Raw genomic sequence first — 13,097 nt, forward strand, 5'->3', positions numbered from 1 at the left:
AAGTCTTAGGCCATGGTGCTCAGTCAGAAAATGCAGGAGTGCCCACTCTGGTTCTGGGACGAGTTTCTGCCCCATGTTAAGGAGTTTAAGTATCTTGGGGTCTTGTTCACGAGTGAGGGGAGAGGGGAGCAGGAGATGGACAGATGGATTGGCGCTGTGGCTCCAGTGATGCGGCTCCAGTGATAGGCTTAGACTGTGTGCATATTTGATATAAGGTCAAAAAGTACATATAGGTGTCCATTTAAGGATCATATGTTAATGTTTAAATAACAAAATAATTTTAAAAATCACAGCCAACAGGGGAAAAAAAATATCACAAATGGGTTTGTTTTAGAATCTTTGTTTCTTTTTTTGATGCTCATCAGGGAAAGCCAAAAGATCCCTCAGAGGGAAGTTCCACGAATGGTGGCACTATTTTCTGGATAACTGATTAGGATGGTGATAAATTGGTCATTAAAAGCTATAAAGAACATGTAAATATAACAGTAAAATGCAACATTTTTACAAACCAAGAGATTAATGCTGCAGAAAATAGTTAATCTTGGGGCTTAGCACACCGAGTGTTGAAATAAACATTTAAATTAAAGTTAACCTATTTTAGGTCAAATTGCTGCAACTCCTGAACCACTGGCACAACTGAAAAATTCAAACGGCTCCTGAAAGCATCAACTCTGTGCTTTTTCAGTGATATAAGGGTCATTACTATAAGCCCAGGCAGGTGCTACATCCAAATTTTGGCAAATAACACAGAAAACAACACAGCAAAAACAAAACTATAAAAACATGGTTGTGTGTGTGTTTTGTGTAGGGCTCCATCACACTCACTAACTCTCTCTTCTGTCAGCCAACCTCCAACCGTCTTTTTGGGGTTGCTGCAACACTGTGCCTGGGATTACTGTAATGACCCTAAAATCACTGACAAGCACAGAGTCACTGTTTTCAGGAACCATTGAAAGTCTTTCATTTGAAATGGTTCAGGAGTTATGGGAGTTACAGATGTTGAAAATGTTGCAAAACCCCTGTCTGAGGCTATTGACAGGTGCTGCTGTTTATTTCTAAGGCACAGTGGCATATTAGAGCTCTGAAATTTTAAATAGATCTAATTAAACATTGGAAATCAATTTAGTCTGTCAGCAGAAAAGTAAAATTAATTTGGCTTTCCGTGCCAGTTACACACTCCCCTTCTTATTCCAAATAAGCACACCCTCCAAGCAGCAACTATCACACACATAGCAGTCATAGAAAAAAGTGTGTTTCAGTGTTAAATGTAGTGCAATTTACAGTAAATTGTCCACCACAAACCTTAGTAGAGTTTAAGTTTTGGTAGAACAGTCAAGCTGTGCTCATTAGTCTAGCATAGAAATTTTGTAATTTCTTTTTAATTATTAGATCAGATAATTTTAGTGCTATTTTTGTAATTCCATTAAAAAATGCAGTTTGCCAGTTAGGTAATCAAATAACGATCAGTTACAGCTGACTTACAGGCCAGTCACCTGTCAGTCAAAGTGGCCATGCCCTTACCTACCATCACTGTCCAAATGACCCACCATACAGTTGTTATGAAGTTTGAAACTGTACTGTACAGGGAAAAATATTTCTTGTACCAGGTTGTAGGTGTGCATTTTAATGGTATTTAGTGGAGGATTTTAAATTGTAAACTGTTGGTTACATAGCCCATTTCTACTCTAGTTCAGCACTCAAAGCTCACGTAGAGCTCAAACTTCAGAGACGAACACAAAGGAGATTTCCTGCATCTTTGAACGGCTGACAGTGACTTTAATAAAGTAATGGTTCCATGGGGTCATCCTCTATGGGGGATTTGGATTAATAAGAAATTTTCTGCAACAAAGAATAGCAGGTACAATCAGTACAGTATTTTTTATCTGAACACTGAATAAGACATGATCCTGTCACATTCACATATATTTTCATACTGGTTATACCAGGTAAAGGAGCTAAGATATCGTCAGTTCTGATAACAGAGAGTCTCTTTCATTTAAACCATTTCTGTTCACGTTTTAATCAAAACATGAAAAGTGTTACTATTTAATGTACCTGTTAAAAGACTTTGTGTCTTCTCACTATGTTCACAGGTTGAACTCTGTTGACGTCAAGTACCAGATCTGGAAGCTGGGGGTTGTGTTCACAGACAATGTAAGTAATCAGAATCAGTCAGGAGAGCGATGTCTGGCTCCATCATGTGGATTCCCTGCAGAAGTTCTTAAGCTCTTTTGTCTTTGTTGTTTATATCAGAGTAATTTCATAGGAACATTTTTAGTTTACCTCAACTTTTTTTTCTAGTTCCTGTTTAAAAAGTTTTAAAGTTGCTTATGGCATTTAACATCAATAGCAGTAACGGCATCATATGACTTGTTGTATCGGCCCATAACATTATAAGATAAAATTCTGGTTATTGTGTCTGGCAATTATGTCATATAAAAATATTGGGATAAATATGATGATAAATATGAATGATGGGTGAGAGCCATTATTCAAAAATGAAAACAAATGGAACACCTGTGAAGCTTCTCAGGAGTGGCCAGCCTACCAAAATTACACCAAGAGAGCCTCGACATACTTTTTTTTTACCCAAAGCTAATACTGGGATGTCTGGTATGCACTGCTTCACTTTCTTGGCTGTGGGAAGTTGCTCCCATCACGTTTGTCTGAAAACTTTGTTCTTTGCTGTCTGTAAAGAGCAAACACTTCCATTTATGGACAGAGAGCTTTGAGTCAGTAGTTTTAATCTCGGCAGTGTTACCCTCAGGCAGTAAGAAGATTACTTATTTTGTCCGCTTCTTTTTCAGGCATTATTAAGTGTTTAGGAATAGCAACAGTGAAAGTAATATAAATAATTATATGTTACTAACCTGAGCCTTTACTGTGATTTAAGCTCAGTGCCAAAATTGGTGACCTGGATAAGGGCATTTGGAGTATCAAAATCAGGACACTTTATTAATCCCTAAGAAAATTATGCACTTACAGTTTCTCCAAGACAAAAACAGTAACAAACTAAAGTAAAATAAATAATACAATATGTTACAAAGTTTACATTTATAAGAAATAGCTTTAATAAATACAAATATCTCACTTATAAATATCCAGAATATTAGATAATATTAGTAGAAAACTGGGATACCAGTTTCATGATAGCGGTGCCTACCTACCTTACCTATGCAGCACAAGCTGACATTGATTAGCCAGATTAAAAGAGACAACTTTGTGACATAGTAAAGTTTAACCAAAGATGTAGCCATGAAACAGAAATGGAACAATTATGATGAATTTAAATGTTGGTAGTGTAAGCCATTACTTATACATAAACACCTGTGTCATTAATGCATGTCAGTGTGGGTCAGGGGTGAAAGATAAGTGTATCGCAAAGCCAAACATATGACCATCTTGTCAGTGATGAGAGACATGCCAAGTAAAGACTCAGCTTAGATGAGAATGTTTTCTGCTGCTAAGCCATCTGAAAGAAATACTATATAAGGGCTCTATGGTATTTTCTGAGGATAAAAGGAAGCCTTCTGTCACCCGGAAATTTCAGGACACACAAACACACACTAATCCCCTATAGTCAGCCACCCATTGCATTCCATAGAGCTCTTTTGTCTCCTATTAGGGGCTGAGGGTGGCAGCTCTGCCTGTCTGTAGTTCAAGAAGGTGACAGGTGCTTAGTGGGATGGAGAGATGCACTAATGAACGGCAGTGTCCTAGCAAGATTTGTCTCCTTCCTTACAATAAGGCTTATAGTAGCAAAAAATGGTCAGATGGTGCTTTCTATGTGAAATCGGAAGTTGGAATTTCCTGAATTTTTTCCCGTCCCCTCAGGGCAGATTTCCAACTCTGAACATCGCATCAGCCAACAGCCTTAATCAGCCCAACTTAACCATCCGAGATGGAACAACTGTATATAAACATTACTAAAACTGTAAAAGCTGTCATCTGTGCTGCTACAGCTGTTTATTTATGATAGCACTGGGCAGGTTCTGTCTGCGAATGTGCTGCAGCGCTTTTAAGTACAAAAACAAGCATTGCACTGTGCTGTTAGTGATGCATTAATAGCTCTACCTTGCTAAGGTAGAACAACACAATTTTTTTGTGGTTTTGCATTGTTTTGCAACGCCTTCCCTGACAGAAATCTGGATGGAAGCATATGCTCTTGTAAAAACTGAACATACGTTTCAGCATTGATTTGGCCTTTCCAAATCCACAGGCACTATTGTAACTGAGTGCTAATCGGAAGTTGAATGGTCCATTTCCTCTGTAGTCTGGAGGATGCGTCATCCAAAAAGAATTTAAAATATTTATTTGTCCAACCACAGAAGATGTTTTATACTTTCCCTCGGTCCCTGGTTTAAATGAGCTTTGGTCCGGAGAAGGTAGACAGCAGCGTTTCTAGATCATATTCACATATGGCTTCTTAGTAATCTGCAGAGTTGAGGGCAACAATGATTTTTCAAAATGTTACTGGACCTCTACAGTGACTAGAATCATGCCTGTTTTTACTGCAAAGAGACTTACAGATGTCATGTCTTCTGATGTTTCAGAAACGCTGCAGAAAAATTGGTGTGTTCAAACTGCTGTGACAGTCATGATTCTGCCCATTAAAAACCCAATGCAAAAGATTTGACCTCTGTTACCCCTATACCCCCTTCCTGTGTATCTCTCTCTGTTCCCAGTGTTACATGTTCCACATGTATGTGGGAGTGCGAGCAAGTGGAGGAATTGGTGACCTGATTGAGGATCCAGCTGGTGATGAGTATGAGATCTACCGGATCATCTTCGACATCACTTTCTTCTTCTTTGTCATTGTAATCCTCCTGGCTATCATCCAGGGTGAGGCATCCTACACATACATGCACACAAACAGTTAAATGGACTCCAAACACAAGCAGGAGTCCTTCTGTTTGGACTCCTGCTTGTGTTTTGGCTAATTGTTAATTAGGTAACAATTAGCCAAAATGAATACATTCTAATATTGTAAAGTAGAGTAAACACCACAGGAAGTGTTTGTTTTTATTCTATAATACAGAGTGCTGATTCAAATGTATAATTATTTGAGAGCAATCATTTCTGGTTCTGTTTGGTTTTCAATATTTTGATTGTTCTGTTTATTTCAAATTGACTAGACTAAATAATCACGACACCTCTCCAAGTGGAGTACACTTGAACACCACCGTAAAGAATTTCCTGCTTGTAAATTCAGATAAAACTGAGCTTATTATACTTGGCCTTAAAAATTCCACGAAGCATAGTGCCTAACCAGATACTAACTCTGGGGTAAGGATATATGCATATTAAAGAAAAATATAGGACTGCTTTCTTTGCACAACATCTCTAAAATTATAAAATATTCTGTCACAGATTGATGCTGAAAAACTATTTTGTGCATTTATTACTCCCAGGCTGGACTACTGCAATTCATTATTATCAGGATGTCCTAAAAACTCCCTGAAAAGCCTTCAGTTAACCCACAATGCTGCAGCAAGAGTACTGACAGGGACTAGATATAGTATATTTCTCCCATATTAACGTCTCTTCATTGGCTCCCTGTTAAATTCAGAACTGATTTTAAAATCCTCCTCTTCCCATAAAAAAACTTAATCATTACTTATTATTAAACTCTGTCTATCTTCCACAGTGTGCCTTTTATCTACAATAATACAAAAAACAAGCACAAACCCCAACAATCATATGACCCTCCTATGAGGAACCACTCTGGGAAGGAAAAACTCCCTTTTAACAGAAGGACACCTCCAGCAGAACCAGGCTCAGGGAGGGCGGCCATCTGCCACGACCGGTTGGGCTGAGGGAAGGAAGACAGGACAAAGACAGAGAGCCAGAGATTAAAAATAACTAATAATTAAATGCAGAGCGGTGTATAAACACAAAGTGAGAGAAAAAGGTGACTAAAGACGAAACAGTGCAACACGGTAACTAGGGGAGGATTCATGGTCACCTGATCCAGCACTAACTATATGCTTTATCAAAAAGGAAAGTTTGAAGCCTAACCTTAAAAGTAGAGATAGTGTCTGTCTCCTGAATCCCAACTGGAAGCTGGTTCCCCAAAAGAAGGTGTACTGTACTGTAAACTCTCAATCAGAACACCTAAGATGGGTTTAGATGGGTCTTCTTGCATGAAAGTGAACTAAAATATACCACCAAGGCAACGAAGCAGTGGCGGAAGAAGAAGCAGCACATTAGTTGTGCTGCCTACCATGGAGTGGCCTAGCCAGTCTGCAGAGCTCAGTCCAATAGAAAATCTGTGGAGGGAGCTAAAGCTTTGAACTGCCAAGAAGGAGCCAAGTAATCTGAAGAATTTCTGTAAAGAGGGGTGGGCCAAAATCTCTCGTAAGATGTGCAAACCCGTTGATCACCTAAAAGAAATGCCTTATCACTGTGTGTGCCAACAAGGGTTTCTTCACCAAGCGCAAAGTCATATTTTGGTTGGGGATTAACTATCTGTTTCACTCAGTGATATGCAAATCAATTCATAACTTCAATGAAATTTTAGATTTTAGGTTGATATTCTTTCTCTCTCCATTAAAATGTAACTACCATAAAAATTAGAGACTGTTCGTTTCTTTTCAAGTGAGAAACTTCAGTGGTAGTAGAAATTGAGTAGGAACCAAATAATTGTTTCCCTCTGCCATACATATTGACAATGATGATAACTAAGCTTGTCAAAAACAAAAGTTTGGGGCCTAATCTTAAAAGTAGGGTGTCTGTCTCAAGAACCCAGACTGGAAGCTGGTTTCATTGGAGAACAGTTGGTTAGAGCTGAGGGCTCTTCCTCCCATTCTACTTTTGGAAACAAACCAAATGTTAGCTTACATTCTGACACTGAAGTGCTCAGTTGGATTAATATGATATTATGAGGCTTTTAAAATATGATGGGACCTGGACCATTCAGAATTTTGCATCTGTCTAGGCTTTGTTTTTAGTATTTATAGCCTTCTCTATAGGGACATACGCTCTTTGGATGTAATATAGAGAATGTAACTGAATAGCAAAAATACTCCTTTAGAAGTATTATAGTAGATAAAGCAGATAGCCTGCGGTTTTCATATCTATTGTTGTATTCAGTGTAATAATGTGGACCGGCATGTTTAAGCTCCACCCTCTGTGAAATTCTAGGGTTAATCATTGATGCCTTTGGAGATCTGAGGGATCAGCAGGAACAAGTGAAAGAAGACATGGAGGTGAAAACACACACAACACTTCAATGCAGTTTTTTACAACTGAGGCATATGAACATGTAAAAATATACGTTTTGTAGTTGTTTTGTTTTGCATAGCTGTATCTCCAACAGGGGCATAGATGAAGATTGCCAATAGGTTACAATAAATGACAACCACTTAACTATCCCGTGTTTCTCTTGCAGACCAAATGTTTTATCTGTGGAATAGGTAATGACTACTTTGACACCGTGCCACACGGCTTTGAAACGCACACTCTACAGGAGCACAACTTAGCCAACTACCTGTAAGTACATCTGGAGAGTGTCTGCATTTCTCTGTGTCTTATTGTACCTTTTAACACCTACATCATCATAGATCATCACACCTACATAGTACACAGTCTTTCAGGTCAGTTAATGAAAGATAGGTGCCCAATCTTGGGGTACTTGGGGCTTGGTCCCCAATCTCAGGTAGATGTGATGATATCTATGATATTTGTCTTGGCTTGTTTTGTACCACAGCATTTGTGTTACACCGAGGTGCATTTCCACATTATTATCCCCAGTGTTTGGACACTTCTTATCCAGTTACATAAATTTCAGTGTGGCATTACTCAACTGTAACCACAGTTGCTACCATGATACTACTTGGATACTTTGGTAACTGAGTAGTAATAACTTGGAAATGGCCACATTACGTTCTTGAGCTGTAATAGAAAATACAACCAAAATTTCAAATGTCTGTTGACTTTAACCCTAAATACAGTACTGTGTCTCGAGCCAGCCCTCATTTTTAGGTATAATGCTTTATGTAGAAGTTTCTTAAAATTGTTGTACAGTCCAAGCTGTCATTAGGAGAGAGGTGGGGCAAACCCTGGACAGGTTGTTAGTCTCTCAGAAGACAACAATTCACATGCACATTCACGCCTATGGCCAGAATCACCAATTAATCTAACAAACATGTCCTTTGAATGTGGCAGGAAGCCTCAGAGAACCCACACAGGCAAGAATACACAACTGCCTCCAGCCAGCAAGTGCTACTGTAACATCTGGCACTGATGCTGTGTGACTGATATATGCAATGATAATACTGTTTGTGTTTTCTAACAACTGTGTGTGTGTGTGTGTGTGTGTGTGTGTGTGTGTGTGTGTGTGTGTGTGTGTGTGTGTGTGTGTGTGTGCGCTTCAGATTCTTTCTGATGTATCTCATCAACAAAGATGAAACAGAGCACACAGGCCAGGTAAAACACCTTTCCACTCTCTCTGCCAGTAACAGTTTTTTAATGGCTGCTTACATTGTTAAAGCCTCAGTATGGAACATTGAAAATCACCTCTGGTCATATTTGTATGTTCGATCAAATACAAAGGATAACATTTCCTGTAATGTTTAACTAATTCCTAAACAAGGGCCTCAAAACAAACTTGTAATCAGTTTGTATCTTATGTGATTAAAGCAGAATACTTTATAGAAGTTTTTCATAAATGTCTTTGTTGTAATGAGGTTTGTTTAAAACTAAAAACTGGCCAGTCTCCCATTCAAGATCATTTTGTTGGATATATACTGATGATATTCCATCATGGGTGCTATTTCTGGATCACGTTCCAGAAGTCCTGTTTTGACCACTTGCTCTGTGAACCCTGAGATTACACTGTGGACATTCACAGAATCGTCACTGGGAATGAGTGCTACAACAGGGCAGTTTCAGCAGTTTTCAGTCAAGGAATCCAAAGTCTCCAAGCTAAACAACAACGTGTAAGGTGTGGTGAATGTTGAAGGCTTGCCTTTTTCATACACTGAAGGAGACCCAGGCCCAATCATATAAGCACAACTCAAGCGCTTTCACACTATTGACATGTTAGTTTATGCCGCTCAGTCTGATTTACCTTTAATGCCTGTTGTGAATGCATAAAATGCAGGGCTTTATGCAGGGGCTGATTGGCTGGTCACTGATCAGGGTGGAGAACATTGGAGATCAACCAATTCCAGTCCATGGCTGGTCAGTGGGTGCATCTGTAGTGATCGTCTACTCTCCCTTTTGCTGGATTCCTTCTTTTGGTCACTCTGGTTTTCTTTTAAATTGTTTGAAGTTTTTCCGCTACTTCAAGTGCAGTTTTTAAAGTATAACTGGAAGCTTAAAAAATATTCTTAGTTAGCTTCTAGCATTCACTTCTGTGGTATGAGCTCAGGAGCTTTTAAACCCCAGCATATCAAATGATCAAATAATGTGTGATTCAGACAAAAACGGCTTGTAGTAAGGGATGAGAATTTATACAAATTTAGCAAATTCAATACCACTGTTGATGTCACTTATCAATTCTCTTATTGATTCTCATTGGGTTCTGATTGGCTCTGCTTGGAGAGTCACCATCTCTAAGCAGCATATCAAAGACATTACATCTGTGCATATTAATTGCATGTTTTGTGGTCAAATGTTTGTGCATGTTTAAAGCATTTCCCTGTTGTGATCATATCTGGGATCATTTTTCAAAATAAGTAACAGATTACAAATATTACCCAGAACACTTTTCTTAAAAGTAATATAGTATGTTATTTAATTACTCACCAGAGAAATTCATTTGTTGCACTACTTGTTATGTTACTTTTCTGTTTCTCCGTATAATGACCTGAAACACATTGTCTTATAATTACCATTTAACAATATAAACCTGAGGCTACAGTCCCACACACCAACACAAATCACTATCCCATTGAGCACACACATATGAGCTTTCTTGTAGTATTTAGGCATGAGCACAAAGCCGACAGCACAATGCAAAAATGAAAACCAGCACAAAGATACTTTAAAGTGATCACCACAGGGATTCTGCTTTAGAAACATGAACACATAGAAACGGACGCTGCACCCTGACTGCACATCACTGCCTTTGTTAGCTGTTGAAGATCAGGTCTGACTGCTGGGCTGGGGTCGGCTTTAATGGCACTCTGGGTTCTAGGCTAGCTTTGTTCATTTCAGTAGGTACCTAGAGGTTACAATGCTAGTACTAATTTCCATAATGAACAAAGCTGATGTGATAATTACACTTTAAATGTAACACACATGAAGCAAACCCTCCTTACCTCTTGCTCTCTGTCTTTAAGGAGTCTTACGTATGGAAAATGTACCAGGAACGTTGTTGGGAGTTTTTCCCCGCTGGTGACTGTTTCCGGAAACAGTATGAGGATCAGCTCAACTGAGTCAACCTTGGAGTGACAGACTCTTAACTCTGAAAGGCCGACTGCAGCCATCTGGCCTCTGCTTGTCCCTCAAACGTTTATTACTTTTCTGAGGAGGCTGTACCAAATGATGGGTTCCTCTCTATGCGTCATCTCTCCTCAAGTGGCCAGGCTCTTCAACGGGATGCACCCTGCCATTGTCATCCAGACAGTCAGCTCCACCCCCGACCTTTAGCACACTCTGCTTTTGAGACCTTGTACATAGAAAACTTCAGAAAATATGATGTACAATACATGACAGGTAGCAGGTCTAGAATTTTTTCACTCTGATGACTTCCTTGCTTCCTCTTATTCTATATTCAAAGTAACTTGCAAAAAATACAAAGGATTAATGGATTGAGGGTAAAAGAAGAAACCTAAAGAATGTTTTACTTTTAATATGACCATGTCTACGCCCTTTCATGTTTATAATGCACGATTCATATAGGTACAGGTGGTGGATACAATAATCAAACAAGTTGACGACTTATTCTGGCAAGAAGAACTCTGCAGCAAATCTACACTTCAATAAGCTTAAAGACGTGCTGACCTGAATACGATGGACAACGAAAATCGAACACAGCACCAAAGTGGAGACTTCAGAACAATCAGAAAGCTGAATGAAGCCCCTGTGCAAAGAGGAACATTTTCACAAACAGAGCTGCTGTGTTGAGTTGAATTACAGTTTGGTCCAAGAGTTTGAACAATGACACATGTTCTTCTCACTTTACTTACTTATACCACCATCACAGTGGATCTCAAGTCAAACAATGTAGATCACTAAATACTTGATTTGCCTTCAGCTACTGCTTGTTTGTGTTCTTCAGCCTTCACTTTTTTGTTCGGTAAATGAAAATGCTCCTTCGGGTTGAGATCAAGTGAGAGACTTGGTCATTGAAGAATATCACATTTCTTTGGCTTTAGAAAACCTTGAGGATAAACATATTTTCAAAAGCTAGCCACGTAGTAAACACCCTTTATCATTGTCAATTTATCATTGTCAGTAAAATCAAATAAAGTGCACACCACTGGTTACACTCAAGAAGAGGAAGGCAAGAATACATTTTGACAGAAAACATCGTCCATCCCGGTTCTGTATTAAGTTCTTTAAACAGATGAAACCTAGGCTGACTTGTACCAGAATGATGGGAAGAGAAAAGTATGGAGAACAAAAGGAACGGCTCATGATCCAAAACACACCATCCATCAAATGTGATACAGTGCACTGGCATGTGGGGCTGCCAGTGGAACTGGGTAGAAACAGCAGAATTAATTGTGAAGTGTACAGGGCTGTACTCTGCTCAAATTCAGCCAAATACTGCAAAACTGGTTGGAAAGCATTTGTCAGAGCAAATTGATAATGACCTCACCACAAAAGAAACTGTCACGGGGTGCCGAGGCAGGCCGTGTGTAAATATAAATGGACCCAAGATGCAGACTGCTTAAGTGGTGAGCGAGCTTTATTAACCAAAGAGTGACACAAACGGAGATAAGGTGGACAAAAAACCAAAACCTAAGAGTAAACTAAACTGGGAAAAGCTAAGCAAAAACAAACCTGAAACATGAAACGGAGATGCAGGGAGAACACAGGAGAACATGGAGGGTAACAACGCAGACGAACCAGCAACTAACAGAGGCAGACACGAGGTTAAAATACACAGAAGGATAACGAGGGAATGAGACACAAAAGGAGGGCACAGCTGGAAGTAATCAGACCTGACGAGACAGGGGAAAAGTAAACTGAACACACTGAAAACAGACACGGACCTTCAAAGTAAAACAGGAAACACATACACGTAATGACATAACACACCAACTTAACACAGACTGGGGGACACAGAACATAGGAACATGAACCATGAAACAGAAGAGTACAAACACCCAAGATAACCAAAACCACAGAATAATAATAAACTAAAACATAAACACGGAGTCACGGACTCCGGATCATGACAGAAACCCAAGAATTTCTCAATATTCAAGAGATATTCTTCAACGGCCAAGTCAGTCCCCTGATCTTAACCCAGCAGTTTTATTTATATGTATTTTATTTATTAAATTAAAAACATAATGGTGAAAGACTCACACATGTGCAGTAACTGAAGGCAGCGGAAGTAATGGACTATGGTGGATCTCAAGGGAAGAAACATTTGGTGATGTCTGTTGGGTTCTAGACTTCAGGCAGTTACTGACCGAAATTACTGATGGATTTATGGACCTAAGTATAAAAATAGTTTTTTGTTAAACTCCTGGAATTAAAGGTAAACGTCTAGACAGTTTGGTCATGTGATTAAAAATCCACTGTGGGGTTGTAAGAGGCCAAATTGAAAAAACAAAAGAATAACATTCTGTCATTGGGCACTGGAGCAGACTGTAAGTTTACTGTTGATCATGCTGTGTCCACACACTGTACCATGCAGCACTGTGTGTGAAGGGACCCTTAATTATATGCTCATGGCTTACCACATGTTCATCAAGTTCATGTTGCTCCACATAAAAAAGTCAAAGCATGGACAATTCATAATCCTCAACCAGCTTTCTGATATGCCTAAATAAATACATAGCTTATAAAATGATTGAATCCATTACTGTCTTTGATAATTGATTTTTATGCATTTTTTGTTTGTTTTGTTAATGTTTGTCACCGGTAGTAACAGGACATCAGAGATGTATATTTTTTCAACACTCATATTCACG

The 13,097-nt window shown here is 39.0% G+C and overlaps 1 protein-coding gene across 1 annotated transcript; it reads left to right on the forward strand.

Annotated features, from left to right (window-relative positions):
- The first annotated feature begins 12 nt into the window (after positions 1-12).
- Positions 13-12,985, forward strand: LOC109200655 (ryanodine receptor 2). The gene is made up of 7 exons (XM_025904768.1): positions 13-89; positions 2,094-2,171; positions 4,631-4,842; positions 7,144-7,208; positions 7,391-7,491; positions 8,376-8,427; positions 10,287-12,985. The coding sequence occupies exons 1-7, from the start codon at positions 13-15 to the stop codon at positions 10,380-10,382; spliced, it is 681 nt and encodes a 226-aa protein (XP_025760553.1). The 3' UTR covers positions 10,383-12,985.
- Positions 12,986-13,097: the final 112 nt, after the last annotated feature.

This window comes from Oreochromis niloticus, unplaced genomic scaffold, assembly GCF_001858045.2.
Source record: "Oreochromis niloticus isolate F11D_XX unplaced genomic scaffold, O_niloticus_UMD_NMBU tig00006810_pilon, whole genome shotgun sequence".
Lineage (NCBI taxonomy): Eukaryota > Metazoa > Chordata > Actinopteri > Cichliformes > Cichlidae > Oreochromis > Oreochromis niloticus.

Coding starts and splice junctions, on each gene's coding strand:
- LOC109200655 (XM_025904768.1), top strand. CDS start 13: ATGGTGCTCAGTCAGAAAATGCAGGAGTGCCCACTCTGGTTCTGGGAC. Junction 90..2,093: donor CCCCATGTTAAGGAGTTTAA/GTATCTTGGGGT, acceptor CTATGTTCACAG/GTTGAACTCTGTTGACGTCA. Junction 7,492..8,375: donor CACAACTTAGCCAACTACCT/GTAAGTACATCT, acceptor TGTGCGCTTCAG/ATTCTTTCTGATGTATCTCA.